Source organism: Aegilops tauschii, chromosome 3, assembly GCF_002575655.3.
Source record: "Aegilops tauschii subsp. strangulata cultivar AL8/78 chromosome 3, Aet v6.0, whole genome shotgun sequence".
NCBI lineage: Eukaryota > Viridiplantae > Streptophyta > Magnoliopsida > Poales > Poaceae > Aegilops > Aegilops tauschii.
In genome coordinates, this window is record NC_053037.3 from 620,766,263 (window position 1) to 620,784,177 (window position 17,915).

General features: G+C 45.5%; 1 protein-coding gene across 2 annotated transcripts; it reads right to left on the bottom strand.

The window, feature by feature from the left end:
* Nucleotides 1-9,530: 9,530 nt before the first annotated feature.
* Nucleotides 9,531-13,592, bottom strand: LOC109749190 (wall-associated receptor kinase-like 17). Of its 2 annotated transcripts, none has more exons than XM_073511377.1 (5): nt 13,251-13,592; nt 12,241-13,162; nt 11,601-12,137; nt 10,980-11,129; nt 9,531-10,907 (listed from the first exon to the last, which is right to left on the bottom strand). In XM_073511377.1, exons 2-5 carry the CDS (start codon nt 13,133-13,135, stop codon nt 9,715-9,717), a joined length of 2,775 nt encoding a protein of 924 aa, XP_073367478.1. In that variant the 5' UTR covers nt 13,136-13,162; nt 13,251-13,592; the 3' UTR covers nt 9,531-9,714. The 2 variants fall into 2 exon arrangements, with proteins under 2 accessions (XP_073367478.1, XP_073367479.1); XM_073511378.1 differs by having other exon boundaries at nt 12,241-13,167.
* Between the last annotated feature and the right edge of the window lie 4,323 nt (nt 13,593-17,915).

Genomic DNA, 17,915 nt, shown 5'->3' on the forward strand with positions numbered 1-17,915 from the left:
TTCCAGCAATGGACAGAAGAGAGCAAAATGGAGTTGGAATCTTCGTGTTTTGATGAAATGGTCAAAGGGGTTTTGACTTCATCAATGGGTAACGAAGATGCTTGTAATTCAAGAAAGTAAGTGGGAGCGTAATAATATTTCTAAAAACCTTATGTGCTTGGCACATTGGTAATTGGAAATAAATTTCTTGACACAAATTAGGACTTCATTTGAAAATAGTTTTTCGATGAAGGGCTTACGCTAAATAGCCTCAATATTAGGCATGATGATCTATGGAGATAGATTTACCTAATGGGGCTAAGCAATGAATACATATTGACAAGATGCTAAAACCTTTTAGCATTTAAAACGCCAAGGAGTGATTCTTGCCAAAGTCACATGGAAAGAGTTTTTGCAAGACTCGGTGTCCCAAAACACTGATGAGTAAAATACATGATGCAGATTCCACACACTTTTGTGTTTGGATTAATCATGTATTCCATGGTATGTAAAACAACCAGATATGTCCAATACTCCCAAGGTGTTGCGAGTATGGATACCAAAGTGATCAAATTACTGATCATGGGACAACAGTGAAAGATGTCACAGAGTACTAGAGTAAGTACTGATGACATGGTTTTCTCGCAAGCAGAGATCATGAAGAGTTCGTTGTAAAATGTTACATCGATAGAGTCTTCATCTTTTCTCCATGCGATTTTCGATTTAAATTAAGGGTTTTGTGTAACACACAATGTGGTGGCACAGTTAGTTGGATGTTCAAACTAGTTACTGTGGCAAATTCTATAACAAGGGTTAAGTATGTTGACGCTTTAGAAGCGACAAAGAAGATGTTGAATCATATAGTTCATTCATGAACTTAGTATAGTTCCAAGATGGCTTTTGACAATGGGACACTACTGCAGGTAGTTGCTCCATAACTCAGTCTGAGGAATCCAGGTTCGACCTGTGATTCACATACATACAAAGCCGAGTCCACACAAAATATGAGTTTTGTGAAAACGTGAAAACGCGAGGACATGCAAAGATACACACGGAACTGAAGTCGTCAGATCCGTTGGACATCAGGCTATACCACACGCGAAGCATATTTACACCGGTGTGCCACAGGTGTGAAGTGCATTAGCATAAGCTAGATTATTGACTCTAGTGCAAGTGGGAGTCTGTAGGAGATATGCCCTAGAGGCAATAATAAATGATATTATTTATCTCCGAGTTCATAATTATGTTTATGTTCCATGCTATAACTGCAATGATTCTCGAGTCTACAATATCCACGAGGCTCGGAGGAAGACTCAAATGCACGTGTGGAATAATAAACGGTAAGAAGTATTCCTAGTCTGGCCTCTAAGACTAGCTCAAGTGTTGCATGATGATTCTGTTTTCCTGGTCATGGGCATGTCTATGCCAGCAACTTTGAGGGCCCAATGTTAAGAGAACATTTGTGTTGAATCGACCCGGATTGATGTTATGCTATGAGATTCATTCGTCACAAGTTTATTGGTACATAACACAGAGATGGTTAACGTTTGCATGATTCCTTAGACCATGAGAGTATCGAGTTTCTTCATGCTTGCTTCATGAACTTTGGGGTTTGTTAAACGTCATCCGTAAATGGGTGGCTATTACGGCGGCTTACGGGTTCATGGAAAAGTGTGTCAAGTAACTTGATAGCTCAAGATTGGGATTTGCTCCTCCGACGATGGAGAGATATCTCTGGGCCCTCTCGGTGTTACGGTATCCATCATCGTCTAGCCAGACACTTTGTGATTTGATCACGGGGATGCCGGAACACGATAACGAGAAAAGAGAACAATACCGGTAACGAGGTAACTAGCATAGTGGACAAGTTGTTGATCCACGGGAATGCCAACATGTCTCACCTCGGGTATTTGTAACATATCGCGAAGCAACAGGAATAGCACACGACAACTGGAGGTTCACTCGAATATTTATTCGTGTGGGTATAGGGGTCAATATGGGTGTCCACGGCTCCGATGTTGATCATTGATCGGAAGGGGTTCCGGGTCATGTCTATACTTCACCGAACCTATAGGGTCACACGCTTAAGGGTTATCTATCTGCTGAATTCTAGACAGGGAGTCTGAGAGAAAATCACCGAAAAAGTTTCGGACACCGAAAAGTTTCGGACAGCGGAATCGTACCGCAGAGAGAGGTCATCGGATAAGTTTCGATGATACCGAAAAGTTGTTTCGGGATACACCATTAAGTCAAATTGGTTTCGGCACATGCCTGATAATTCTTGGAGGATGCCAGAATCATTCTGGAAGCTTTTTGGAATTTTCTAAGATAAAAACCGGAAATGTTCCGGAGCTGCCGGAGCCACTTCAGATGCGTTTCGCAGATGAAAATCACTAAAACCGGAATTGTTTCGGAACGCGTTGAAAATCATTTTAGTGGGTACTGGAAATTTTCTTAGCCCACATAAATATTTTCAGTTCGATCAGACGCTGAAAAATGTCGTCGTGAATAGTGAAAATCAGCTTTATGGTTACTTTATGGAAAGCCACCTTTTGGGGCTTTGCTCCAAAAGATCTTGGGGATGACATGGATGGATAGGAGCCATTTTTTGGGCCCCTCATGGGGGTGTGGCCGGCCACATGGGGTATCCCCCCTTGGGGACCCTCTTGTTCCTTGGTTTCACTCCTAGGTCCTTGTGGAAGGACTTCATTCATGTGCATTTTGGGTTTTTTGTGAAACTACCCTACCCCCCTTGGGATTTCCTGTAAATAGAGGTGGAGGGGCAGCCCTCCACACTCATCCCTTGCTCTCATACACATGCCATGCATTATCTGGCTTCTTCTCTCCCTCCCACGAAAAGAGTTTCGTAGAGCCGTAAGGCTGTCTGGGTTCCGGCAGGAACTAGTTCTGGACGGCGAAGCCCTGCCGGATAGATGACACCGTATGTGTGCAACTCTGTAGAGAGATCGTAGTTTCGGTCTTAGTTTGTGAGTGCCTCCCGAAGGGCTGTCCGTGTGACCATCCGAGTTTTGAAGGTCCTCCGAAGGGCTGTCCGAGTGACCGTTCGAGTTTCGAAGGTCCTCCTGAAGGGTTGTCCGCGACACCGTCCGGGGGGGCTGTTCGACCGCCTCCCGGAGGGCTGTCTGAGGAGCAGATGAGGGTATACATCCTCGCGGTTGGGAGGTTGTAAATCCTAGCTGCGGGGATCTGCACCGCCGATCGTCATCGACTCTACTTCCCGCTGCGCTACGAGTCGGTAACGAAAAAGATCAAACCATGTATGCAGTCTCCATAGTGGTCCTGGGCTGGTGCGTAGGTCGGAAATTTTTTGTTTTCTGTCGCGTTCCCCATCACTAGCACCACCACCACGGCCAAAACCACCACCACCAAGGCCTATACCACCATCACCACGGCCAAGACCATCACCACGGCCTCTACCATCACCACGGACTCTACCAACACCATGGCCAAGTCCGTCACCACGGCCTCTACCACCATCACCACGGCCAACACAATCACCACGGCCAAGACCGTCACCACGGCCTCTTCTAAGACCTAGTCGACTCCCTCTTTGTTGCCTAGTTCCTCGTTGGCTTGGTTGATTTGATTGGTTTGGCACTTGGGCACTTGTTTAACTTGGTTGGCTACCATTTGCTTGGCTTGTGCTTGCATCATTTTTCTTTGATTTCTTTCTTGGTTTGGTACAAGTTCTAGTGTTGTGTCCCCCACCATTGCAATCCCCACAATGGGAGTGCTCACGAGGCTCTTGGAATTGGCCGGTGCCGGTTTCTCGACCGGCACCACGGCCCCATCCATCCATGTCACCTCTAAGACGCTTTGTCTGGCGTCTTCCCCGTCTAACGACCTTCAATTCCGGGTCCGGCCATAGTTGAACTCCATGATACTCCGGCCATTGTGATTGGTCCAAGTACGGCTGAAACCGGGGAGCCCATGTATTCTTGACAGTCATGATTGAGAACTCGGACTCCCGCACGGTAAGAGGGTGATTGACGTCCACATTCCTAACACGAGATGCGTTTAACAAGTGCGAGCATGGGAGATGAAGCAAAGATGGCCTCATGCAAGTGTAATTACACCGTGTTAGGGAGACCTTGAAAGCCCAGCCTCCGTGTTGGTGGCCATCGTTTGTGGTTCCTCTAGGCTCTTTCACTTCAAACATCCAATCGTTGTCGTCATATAGTACAGCTTCTTCGGAGTCTGCCTTTCGTGATTGAAATTCCAACCATTCTTCTACCTTTGGTGGGAAATTGTACTTGTGCTTATCCTTGTTCTCACCAGCAATCTGCTTATCCGTCTCCATTCAGTACTTCAAAAAGTATGCATTCATCTTGTCAAATGTGTATTGAACTATTGCCGTGACGGGTAATGCACGTACACCCTTGAGCACCTTATTGAAGCATTCTGCCATATTGCCTGTCATTTGACCGTACCTCCGGCCATCTTCATCGAAAGCGCGTGCCCACATATTCCTTTCGACAATGTTCCTATTGAGAAATTCAAGACCGCCGGGGTCAAGTTTCTTGTGTCTCAGCAATGCATTGAACAATGTGGCAAACCGCTTGTTGGTGAAAGCAAGACAACAATCTTGAAGATCATCAGCCAACTCCTTGATACCACATGCCCTATAGAAGTTTGCACAAAAGTGCCTCATGCACCATCGATGGTGCAACTTTGTATGTCCGGGAATGTCAACCACCACTGCATTTAGAATTCCAGGATGGCGATCCGATATGACACAAATTTCCCTTTCAGCCGTTAATACCCTTGTTCTCAGTTGACGCAAGAACCACTCCCAGTTATCATTGTTCTCCACCTCAACCAAAGCGAAAGCCAAAGGAAACACCCGGTTATTGGCATCACTTGTTATTGCAACCAATAAAGTGCCCTTGTATTGTCCCGTCAAGAATGTGCCATCAATGGCGATGACGGGCCGACAATGCTCAAAAGCCCTCACGCATTGCTCAAAGGCCCAAAATGCACGACCAAATACTCGGATGGTCCTCCCGTTGTGAATCAATGTTTGGTGCCCATGAGGCTCAACCACGTGAACCATGCCTGGGTTTGTGGCGGCCATAGCTAACAACAACCTAGGGAGTCAGTTGTATGCTTCCTCTCAATTGCCATACAACATCTTGAATGCGGCTTGCTTCGCCTTCCATGCCTTGCCGTACTTCACCTTGTAATGAAAGATGGCTTTCACAAGGTCAATGACACTCTTGATGCTCATTATTGGAAGTGTGGATATTTGGTTGGATAACCTATAAGCAATGAACTCGGACGTGAGTTGTCTGTGTTGTTGGTACACAAGCTTGCCATCCGCATTCTTGTGTCGGCACATGTGACTTGACGTACAACTCACTATGCGCCAAGTGGGACCTCCTTTCCATGGCCTTGCACGCACAATCCATGGACATCTTGGCACTTCACATTTAACCGTGTAACGCACTTTGACGTCCGAGTTGGCCACTTTATGTGGACGATAATGCGTAACCGAGTAGTTGTCGAGCCACATCTTCAATTCCAAGAAGGATTGAAACTCACAACTAGGATATATCCCGTTCTTGCCGTCTTCCAAATCACGGTGAGAACTTGGCCTAGCTCCAAGAGATATACATTTGCCACCATCTACAATGGCTTCATCCGCGAGACTAAGATCCTTGAACGATGGTGTCTTGTGATCCCGCCCGAATACCTTGTTAAATGCTTGGGCCTCCTTGGGCTTGAATCCCTCCTCATCAACTTCTTCATCGGGACCATCGTCATCGGAGTCCGATGCATATGCGCGTGAAAAAGGAAGGATTGGTCCATTGTCTCTTGCACATGATATTGCTCGAGATCACCCACATTGTTGTCATGGAGATCAACTTCGTTGTCATCCTCCTCGCACTCATAATTGTCCTCTTCAAAAGCTTCATTCGGGTTGTTTGAAACCGGGCTCAATGTTGGCCAAACTTGTTGCGTCAAATGAGGTTCACTAACTTGATCTTGGTTCATGGGTGGGGGAGTACTAGCAACCAACGGGGAGGGGTCCCGGTTCAAATCCAAATGCAAACTAGACTCAACCTTCTTGGAGGCAAATAACTCAAGAGCCTTGTCTAGAGATTCCGCAACCGTCTCCTTGTATGCAACCCAACGTTGCTCCGAGTTCACATGCATTGTCTTCCAACGGATGTGCATTCCAAAACCAACATTATGCCTTCCCTCGAACTCAACAACATCACTTGGGTCCACCCAATTCAAATACTTCCTCACTTGTTCCAAGACATCCGCATAGCTAGGACTACTCTCAAACACCAAGTCAAGCTCATCCGGGTCCGGCTCAACATTGCCTTTCAAAAAGGCCTCTTTATCCACATGATGAACATAAACACATGTTCTTCCCATCCCTACAATAATCAAAAACACACATATATCAAGTAAGGACTTAACAAAATATTTGCACAAAATACATAACCCCTAACATATATATGAAACAATAAGCCTAACCCCCACTTAACAATAACCACAACCCTAACCATAGCATAACCCTAACACCAACATCAAACACACATAACCCTAACCCTAGCATAGTATGAAGCCTAACCATAACCCTAACACCAACATCAACACAAATTTCCAAATCCAAGCCAAAACTAGGGTTTCCCTAAACTAGCAAGATTTGAGCAAATGTGACAATTCCTATGGATGAAAACGAGGGGATCGGAGGAGATTACCTTAAGGGAGGGGTTGGCTTCGAACTCCACGGTCAAATACTCCGGATTTGCAAGATTTGAGAAGGATTTGAGAGGGGGGAGAGGGGAAGAGAGGAGGGCCGCAAGGCTTAGGGATTGGGTGGGGTGGGGGTGGGAGCGGAGAGAGGGTGGGGCCAGCCTAAGTGACAAACAGACTGTGCAGCGCCTAAGAGCTAGGCGCTGCACATTACAAGTGTGGCGCCTAGCTCTTAGGCGCTGCACAGCTGACTGCGGGGCCGCACCTGGCCCCGGGGTGCCAAGCTGGCCGGGCATGCGACGCCTTAGTCAAAAGCGCTGCATAGTGCAGTGCAGCGCCCGACTGTTTGGCGCCACCCAAAATGGTCTGTTATGTGAAATTTTTTCGAGACCAGGTCAGATCGTGATTTGATTTAGGCCACAGGTCAAATGTGTGATTTGGTTTAGTATCCACAGTTTTGTAGGAATGAGCAATTCAACCACAAAAGTAGTAGTGACTTTTACCGATGCGGACGAGGAGCACATGGAGACACACCTTCCTGTAATCTGAACCACAATCGATGTCCATTGGGATGCGGATTGAAGTCAATTTTTGTTTCCCTATTGAACCAATACATTTGTAGAGAAGTAAAAGTGAGTTAATGGGTACAACGCAGGACATGATTTTTGAATTGCTAATGCTATGCTGGAAGTAAATATGCATTGATTTTGTGTCCACACATGATTAATTCAGGTGTGTTGGCAAATAAAGGATGTCAGGTAGTTACTCCCTCCGTTCCTTGATATAAGGTGTATAGATTTTTGAGAAAAAATCCAAAATATAAGGTGCATTCTGTTGCACCACTCGTTTGGATATTTTTTTAGGGATTTGATTACATTTCCCTATATTACGCAAGCTCCTCTATTTTCTAATGTCAATTAGTCCGGTGTAATCTCACCCAAAACTTGTGAAATTTTCCCTCCATATGCGTTCTTTAATTTCCGTGCCAAAAACTATATACCCTATATTTAGGAACGGAGGGAGTACTACGTAATGAATGTGTTGGAGCTCACAGGTATGCCACGGTTTAATAAATGAAACCAAACGACAGTATGCAATGTAATTAGTGTTAATTTATCTTTGTTGGACCATGAAGATAAATGGCTACATACAGCTGCACCGATAAATCAGCAGGCAACGTCAATACTAAAATAATCTTTTATAGCAAAAGAAGTCCTGAGATTAGTATAAGTAAACTTTGTAGGATTATATCATTGGGTTCTCGCGTATTCACTAGAAATAAAAAATAGAACGACATAATTTCGCATAATTTGTACCATGGATTTTCCAAGAACTACAATATTGGCATTCTCATTCTTTTTTTATTTGAAATCTTAACAATCATGAAATCCGGAATTTACTTTAATTATCCCATGACGAGATTCTTAGTTTATAAAAGGCACATAACTTCATGGAAATATATTTGATTTCACATTTACTAAATCTTGGAAATTATTTAAATGCATTAAACATAAATTATTTTTAAAGTTAAAACGATATTATAGTCTTAAAACTGGTACAAAAAAATAAACTTGTGAAGGATATTTTTAAAGTTCAATAATATAGCATTTCAAAAACTTGGGACAAACTAAATATTAGATGTGTTGCATCATTCAAAACTCTGGGGTCAACAAAATCTGCACGCATGTGGTTCACCAGTTAATGATGATGTTGTGGTTGGTTGCTAGGGGTTGGCGCGAGAGCATGGGATGAGTGGACCAGGAGGGGGACAGTGTGTGCAGTGAATATTTCCTTATATCTTCCACAAAACCTGTTTATTATCAGGCCGGCGTAAGCCCACATAGCTCCGTCAAAAAAAAAAATATATATATATATATATATATTCGCGCTATTCGTCACCCTGGGTGAGGAATAGTTATTCTTCACCCCCTCTCTATTTTGACATCAATGCACCGTATTTTTACGTTTTGTAAATTTTGTCTTATTTCATACATAAAAAAAGAACGTAAGAAAATATGTACTCGCCGTAAAAAATATTTTATGTTACATAAAATTACAAATGTAAAAACATATTGTAAAACATACATAAAATGTGATTTTTCTGATCTTATAACTTTTTTTAGACCAAATTTTCAATGTGCATGTAACTATTTATATTCTAAACGTAATTTATTTAGGAAGTGATCGTAAGATTACCTCGGGTGAAGAATAACTTATTCTGCATCCTGGGTGATGAATAGTATATATATATATATATATATATATATATATATATATATATATATATATATATATATATATATATATATATATATGAAGTACCCGTACGAGATGAATGTGTTTATGAACGTGCACGACGGATATTAAAATACTACATATATACTTATATAATGAGCCCATGTCGTATTCAGCTCGGCACGATGGATTAATAGGTCCAGGCCTTCCACGGGTGTCTTTTTTGCTGTTCGATCTTACCTACAGAGGGACGGGCATGTCCTTGAGGACGTGGAAGCCTGGTGAAACCGTGAGAGCACGCGTGGAAGCTGGCGGCGAAGTCTTGCCCACGCACGCATAGGGGAGCAGCTGATGGCGGCGGTGGAAAATGAAGAAGATCGATGAGGCCTAACAGGGATAGGATACAAGATAGCATCTTGCTGAGTATGTTTCTTCTTTTTGTCCTGATAGATCGGTCGGTTTTGTTTAGCAAGGTGTAACCCAAAATTATTGTTGTTTGATTATGCTCATCAACAAAATGTACCACATCTGATCGACACAACACATAAGCCAGTTCACTCCACATCTCAGCGTAATAAAAATAAGGATTACATGTATAAACTAGCATATATAATTCCAAACTTGAAACTGATTTAATCATAGTGCCTGAAATTATCTGGACACAACTGAGTTATTACAATACCAATCAAATTATCACATAATACGAAACCTAGCATTAGTTCACAAAAAGAGAAAACAAAGTATCCATTATTATGAACTCAACAGACTCATCTAGCGTGGCAGGCTAGCAGATGACATGAACTCTATCTCCAAGCTATATCGCCTTTGGCTGTCTCCTGGCCGAGTTGGCAACCTTGGTTGCATCTGTTCTTCGTTTCTTGGATCTTCTTGACATAAGGTCACACGATTTGCTCGTAGAGTCTGTAGCTCTGTCTCCACCTCTTTCATTGTGGGTCTGTCTTCACCACACAGCCTCAAGCACCGTTGTGCAAGAGAGGCGATACTGTTGATCTCTTCCTCGGTTGCTTCCTCAAGGACCTGGGAGTTAACAATGCCTGTGATACTTCCCTCATTGAACTCCTCAAGAAAATAGTTTGTCAAGCTCTTGATTGTGCCTGATTCACTTGTAAAGACAGGCTTCATTTTCAGAAGCAACTCCACTAGTACCACACCAAAGCTGTAGACGTCGCTCTTTCCGTTCAGATGCCTGGTACGGAAATACTCTGGATCTAAGTAACCAAATGTACCTTGCACATTCGTAACGATGTGTGTTTGATCAATTGGAACCAATCTTGAAGCGCCAAAGTCTGAAACTTTAGCCGTGTAGTTCACATCCAATAGTATATTTGAGGATTTCACGTCACGGTGGAAGATTGATATTGAAGCTGAAGAGTGGAGATAAGATAAAGCTCCTGCTGTTTCGAGGGCAATCCTTAAGTAATCACCCCAAGACAAAGAAAAACCATCACTTTCATCTGCATGAAGAACTTCTGACAGTGAGCCACTGGATACATAATCATACACCAGCAGTGGAACCTCAGTTTCGAGACAACATCCAAAGAGCTTCACAATATTTCTGTGCTTTATCTGAGTGAGGACTGCAACCTCATTGATGAATTGACTGATCTCAGATTGCTCAATGACCTTGGACTTTTTTACTGCAATGACACGCTGATCAGACAATATGCCTTTGTAAACCATGCCATGCCCCCCACGTCCGATGATACGTGTAGGATCAAAGTTGTTTGTTGCCTTCTCTAGCTCTTGTAACGAGAAAATCTTTGTATTCTCATTTGCAGTTTCATCAGATGATATCAATGTTTCTAGGAGAAGACCTTGGTTCTTTCGGAAGTAGTTCGTCCTTAGTTGCTTCTGAACATTCTTTTTCCACCTACGAGTGAAAAGTACTGCACTGAAGCTCAGAAGTAGAACGCCGAAACCACAGGACAGCCCAATAATTATACCTACAGACATTATGCTCTTAAGTTTGCTGTTTTGTGCTTTCTATCATAAATGTAACAATAATATAGTCTTACCTAAGAGCAGAGGCTCTTGTTTTATCTTAGTACACTGCATTTTTAACGGATCATACTCAGTCTTGTGAGGACAGGCAGTACAACTGAAGCTTCCATTGGTATTATGGCAGATCCCTTTACATTTGTTCGGTTGAAGGCATTCATCAATGTCTGAAAATTAACAAAATCTTAATAAGATGCGTTGAAAAATATATACGTCCCTCTGATTTACAGTTAATTTAGGACGTCGCCATGGTCTCAATAGTAACATTGTAATATATATTTCAGAAAAAGTACGTTGTCTCTAACAGAAATAATTATGTACAACGAAAATATATGTCATGACTAATCTACAATCTGAAATTTGATATTGCCCATGTTTGATTTATATATTTAGAAGTGGCGCAAAAATGATATTAGAAGTGGCGCAAAAATCATTATCTAATAGTAACATGCAGTTACTTTCATAAAACATGCCGTTTAATACATATGTACAACTTTCTTTTGGGAAGTTATAAGACACTAGTGTCAGAAACCCTCTTATATTACGGGATGGAGGGAGTAGCTAACAGTATATTTTTTTTCTGCAACAATAGGGGTCAAGTATCATTTGTAACCTAGAGAGAGGGAGGGAGGGAGTACCTTGACAACCATTTTGGATGTACGGATTTCCTTGGAAGCCATCAAAGCATCTGCAGCGGTAACTACTCATCACTTCATCGCTTACTTCCACACACTTGCTGTTGGTACTCACACAAGCATATCCAGACCTATTCTGTTGGGCCTCTGCGCAACTTAGATGAGCAGCCACCAATTTATAAAAGAAAAAATACCCATATGCCCAAATATGACTCTGTTGAGCCTGTTGAAGCCATGGAGGCAGGGGAATAGAGTAGGGGCGGAAGGTCCCATTGTAGACACTTAGATGAGCAGCAGCGGTGACATTGAAGGTCCCTTCGTTGACATTTATGTCAATGACCTGTTCCTTCTTTTTTATTTGCAAGCGAATGACCTGTTGCTTCTCCTGGGTGAACAAGGCAGCCGATGATGTCATATTTGTGCAGTGGAGGTGAAACTCATCCCTGGCAAAGCAACCCTCTTCGAGGCCGAATGGGAATTCCACATTAATTTTACCACACCAGCGGGTACAGTTAGCCCTGCTCGGAATTGGATTATACCCTAAATTGATCAGTAAAGAGTTAGCATATGTAACGATGCACAAAATGCCTAACAGCAGCTGTGCGCTGGTCACTTCATTAGGTGGAAGGGAAACAAAAGTTACCTTTATCATTGCTGGAGCAGCCATGTAGAATGTAGGGGTTGCCTGAATAGCCGTCATGGCAGGTGCAGTAGTAGCCACTTGTTGTTGTCGGTGCACCGTATGCATCTTGTGGATCGCTGTGGCTGCACTCGGCATGCTCGCTGACACACGCAGCACAGGTGGGTTGATCCTGAATTTTCCATGTGAGCTGTAAGACGTGAGCACTACTTACCCTAATTTTATCCCAGAACTGAGAGGTCTGATTAGAGCTCGTGCTGCTGTTTTTTCTGTTGTGGTATAATTTGAACTGATAAGTGCTGGCATAGCTTTCCACGTCTACACGGCAGCATCCAAAGCCATTACATTTTTTCATAGCCACCATCTCTGTCATTTCTGGGTTCGGGCACACAGTTCCACATATGAACTGGACGCCATCCTCTCTGACAGAGTACACATCCAGGTCGCAGCCGGTGATGTTTAGAGCAATGTCAGAAAGATGGAAGGACCTCCCCGGCGGTTTCAAAGACAAGTTGTAGACACTGACACCAGATTTCATGGCGATGGTATGCGAGAAGAAGGCATAGATAAAGTTTGTACTGAAAAGAGGATAATCTGCAGATTCGATCACCTCGGTGATGCCGTCGAACAAGAAGAGCCTGGGGGGCTGACTGGTGTTGTTGCAAATGAGGTTGAAGTCAGGTCCACGGGAGCACCTGGATCCGATGCCAAAGGGATAGCCGAAGCTCACACTGCCGCAGCTCGTCGGGCAGCCATGGAGCGTGCCACCGGCACGGGATGGTTGCGCCCAGTTCCCCTCTGGGTTCTGCTGGCCTGTTACAACTCCGGATGCCAGAGTTGTTAGCTTTCCCAGTGACCCGAGCACCAATAGAGAAAGCATCAACGGGAAGATTTCCATGATCAATCTAGAGTTCTACACTACACCCTGCACTAGAAAAATTCAGGTCAGGCAGCGGTGCCTTCTCTTCTAGGTATCCTTTGCTGCATATATATAGCAATGGTTACAAACTTACAGTTGACCCAAGGATGACCGGAAGAGGATTCGTGTGAATGTGGATTTGGATGCTGTGTGCTTGGATGGCATGTGAAAGCAGATGATCAATCATGCTGCCCATGTGGATGTGGATGTGGATGTGGCAGTGGTGTACCTTGATGGGATGTGAAGGAGAAGACCAGGACCATGACCTTAGCAGGTCGGTCCACTAAAGGGGCTTACAGTTGACCCAAGGAAGACTGGAAGAGGATTCGTGTGGATGGGGATGTGGTGTTCCTTGATGGCATGTGAAAGCCGATGATTAGGACCGTCTGTACATGCCCATGTGGATCTGGCAGTGGTGTGCTCAATACAATGTGAAGAAGATGACCATGACCTCGTACTGCGTGCCGCAGGAAGAACTCAGCAAGTCGGTCCAGGGCCAGTCTATGCCCATTCCTAACAAAACCACGTTACACATTTCATGTGCGGATTTTGTGGGTTTCCAAAGGTTTGCTCTGCAAAAAGAGAGAAAACAAATGAACATGCAGACTTGCATCATGTAAGTGGCGAACCTCACAAGAAATTCAACTGGTTGGGAATGACATCTTCGGTCTCCAGCTCCACTGGTACCTTTTTTTTAAGGAGGATAACCTCCGGCCTCTGCTTCAATCGATGCAGCCATATTATTAAATAAAAGCGTAACAAAGTCTCAAGGTCCTGCAAAGCTCATAGTCCGACCTTAAAACAAAACACAAACGGAAAAGTGTCATATTCGATGATAAGAAATAGACTACGATGCCTACACACCTAGCCTATTATTAACTCGCCATCCAAATCGATTGAAGATAGCCCATGCTACCATCTCCTAACGGTTGCATTTAATGGCCAAAAGCTCCCTGAAGCCCGCATGAGTGAGTAACGACTACATACGGATCCAAGTTGTAGCTTTATAAATAATCTGCAAAAAATTAGTGAAATTTGCTCCATTAAAAATCAAATCATTCATAGTAATTCCATATAGCTCAAAATAAAGCACATATCCCTGTCCAAATATGTTTGGCTATGTGACTCTCCACTCCATTAAGCCACGTCCCAAATAACGTGTTTATGCTCATTGGAGGATGTATGTTAAAATCAATATGTATCGATTGCAATAATAATTTCGCAAGTGGACATTTAAGAAAGAGGTGTTTAAGATTCATTTTGATCACAAAAGCAGCATCTAAAATTACCTACCCAGTTCCTTTTTTTCAGATTATCTTTGGTGAGAATAACTCCTTTGTTAACGAACCATATAAATTTTTTAATTCGAAGTGGAACTTTAATCTTCCAAAAGTGCAATGACCTCGACAATGGCCCGGTACCAATTGAGTCCAGATACATAGAATTCACTGAGAAGGCTCCCCTCGAAGCTAACTTCCAGCGAATTGTATGAGCTTGATCTGATAGTTGAACGTCCATCAACCTACGGACCAGTTGCAAACAAGCATCTCAGTGTTCTTCTACTAGGGATCTCCTAAAATGGACATTAAGCGGTACCGAGTTTAATACTATGGCGGCGTCCCCAAGTGGCGTCCGTCCAACTACCCGCGCCCAGTGTGGTCAGCTTAATTTATGACCTCGGGCCCACGCGTCAACGACGGCGGTCAGCCTTTTTTAAGCCGAGCATGCGGGGGGGGGGGGGGGGGAGTCCTCATCCGCTTCCAGAAAGCCACCTGTCCCCATCTCGCCACCGTCTGCTCCCCGTCGGCGGCAACCCTAGCCACCACAGCGAGGTGTTCTTCTCATGCAACACCAACAGCAACCGCTAAGCCAAGGGCAAGGCCCCTGCAACCCCTCTTCCCCGCCTCAGCCCACCTTCGCCGGCGCCTTCTCGCCGGCCGAGGCAGCGCGTGAACGTGCCAGTGCACCAGGCGGAGTGGCACTGGCAGCACCACGTCCCTCTCCCCTACCCCGACGTCACCCTGCCGAACGATTGGCATTTGGATCCGGAAAGGATCCCAGTGTCGGCGGCGCCGCGGTCGGCACGAGCGCACGCGAAGGAGATGTGGCGCCGGCGGGTGCTGCTGACGCCGGAGCAGCGCAGCGACTCCACGTACAATGTCGACTCATCCTATTGGGCGCGTTGATTCGCCTTCGAGCACGAGAAGGCCAGGTGACACAACGTCCGTGAATCACGCGTAGCTTGCCGCCGCCGCCCATCGTCGTCCGCGACGAGGACCGGGAGGCAGAGGCCGCCTAGGCCATGGCATTTGTCCTCCGAGAGAGCAAGGAGGACGAGCGGCGGACGAGGAGGAGGAGGAGGAGGCGTACCAGGTGGCCATAGCGCTATCCGCGGCCGGCGACTGCGTCGTGCCGTCGGTGGCCCCTCCGTCCCCAGTGAAGGCTAAGCCAGAGCCGACCCCCATCAAGCGCTACTCTTGTACCGCAGTAGGGCGCAAGTGGGTGAGCGCCCCGCCGGCCTGGTACGGGGCGACTGAGGCGCAGGGGGCGACGTACCTCGAGCACTGCCGCCAGCGACGGCTGGCCGAGGAGCGCCGCAACGGCGAGTATCTCGAGTAGCTCGTGCGCGATGTGAGGCGGGGGAGGAGGCGCGCCAGGCCAAGGCTGCAGCGCCACAGCTCGCAGCCGACATCATCGTCTCTTGGAACATGGCTTACCCCTGGGTCGGGCCTGCGCCAACGCTCATCGACCTCACCGGTCCCGATGTCGACGACAAGGACGCCTAGGGCAGCGCACCGCCTCGTAGTTTTACCTTTTTAATATTTAATTAATGTAAATGTGGATGCGTGAACTCTGGCCTGCCTTCCTGGACAACTTTAATGTTTAATTAATGTTTGTTTTTATTTTTGAAATGTTTGTATTCTTTTTTTTCTGCGCGCCACCATAAAATGGGTTGGGCCATAGTTGGGCGTATGCGCCGACCCAAAGGCGCAAGCGGACATGGGTGTCCGCCGGGCCGACCCAAACAGACAAAAAGTGGACAAAATCGTTGTCCATTTGAGTCGGCGCGTTGGAGTTTGCTCTAAGCGCCCATTTCATCTCTCCTCTCTTATGAGGGTTTGCTCCACTGGGACCTTGCATCCAAGCTAAACTTATCACCAAGGGTTCGTGTGGATGTGATGTGTGCTTCGGTGACATGTGAGAGCACATGATGACCCTCGTACATGCCCATGTGGATCTGGCAGTGGTGTACTCGATACAATCCGAATAAGATGACCATGACCGTGACCTCGTACACCGTGCCGCAGGAAGACCTCAGCAAGTCGGTCCATTAAAAAGGGGCCAGTCTAAAGTCTGTTCCTGATAGGAAACCAAAGATGAGGGGGAACAAATGAGCACGCAAAAAGCAGTAGATGGGGGGCATCATGTGAGCGCGGGGTCGTACCATTCAACCTGTTGTGATTGTCATCCTGCTCGTCAACAACCGCTAGCAATCTTCAGCCCCCACCTAGTCGAGGCAACATAACTGATACTAACTTCCAACCTAGCAAGGTGACAGTGACCGAATCCATCACCAACATTAGCTGGAGTTCCATTAAGCAGAGACCAAGGGAATTACGTTGTAACTGTAACCACTTAGATATGTACACAGAAGCAAGCAAACCAGTAGCTCCAACTTATAGATAAGCTAAATGAGGTAAGTAAGAGTAACGGAACTCCATCCCCAATTTTAGATGTTGTTTACTTAAAGCCACAACCATGAGCACGTAGTAAAATGTCTGAACAACGGGAGATAACCTACAGACACAGAATCAAGTAACAGAGTGACATGTAATGAGCACGTGTACATGGATTCCATAGGGTTCTTTTTTGGTGGTCAAGTGGATTCATCGGAAGAAGTGAAGAGAACCCAATGCCCAATGCCTGGGAGAGATTGCTCAATCTCTTGGAAGGATGCATATCCAACAGTTCAAAGGCCTCTGGTGCCTGTCCCAAGGACATTGCTCAGTCATCTACAAGTGTGATTTTTCTTTGGGTCTGGTACGGTAGTGTAAACTGAGAAAATTTTAAGTTGAAGTGTAGGTATGGAATGCAGGTGATATGAAAGGGGCAGCACATGGTGCCACGTACCTGGCCGGTGCTGGTGGTGTTCCAGTGTGGAAAAGGGCTACACAGCTAAAGTATGCAAGAATCTCGAGCACAAAGGTGATGTGTTATGTCACATCTTGAGTGCAAAAAAGACTTGGCACAAAGCTGATGGGGTATGTCAAATCAGCGAGTCCGTGTCCATGCCACAGGTACACGTCATGGGTGCCAACGTTGTGCATCACGGAGTAAAATTCTGAACGCTGCAGATAAACTACATGTACCCGCTGTCTCAGCCACTGTATAGATGTGTCCTAGACGGACCCAAATTTAAATGAAGGTGAATTCTATTTCAGTCGAATGAAAAAGATTTTGTGTCGAAAAGGAGCAACTGCCGACAAGTATTGCCAAAAAGGACTCCCTGAAAGACGAAATGGCAGAAAAGACCCCCGGCCGTGGCGGCAGGTGCGGGCGTGCGGCAGGCGACACGTGGCACCTGCCGCCACTGCACGAGGCGGTCGCCCGCGTATAACCGGAATCGCTAGGTGGGACAAAACGGGTTGGCGACGTGGGACCTACCGTCACGATACGAGGCGGCATGCGCCGGTGCTGCCGCACCGTGGCCGATAGGAATTTTTGTTCAAAAGGACCACTGGCCCAACGAAATTGGTAA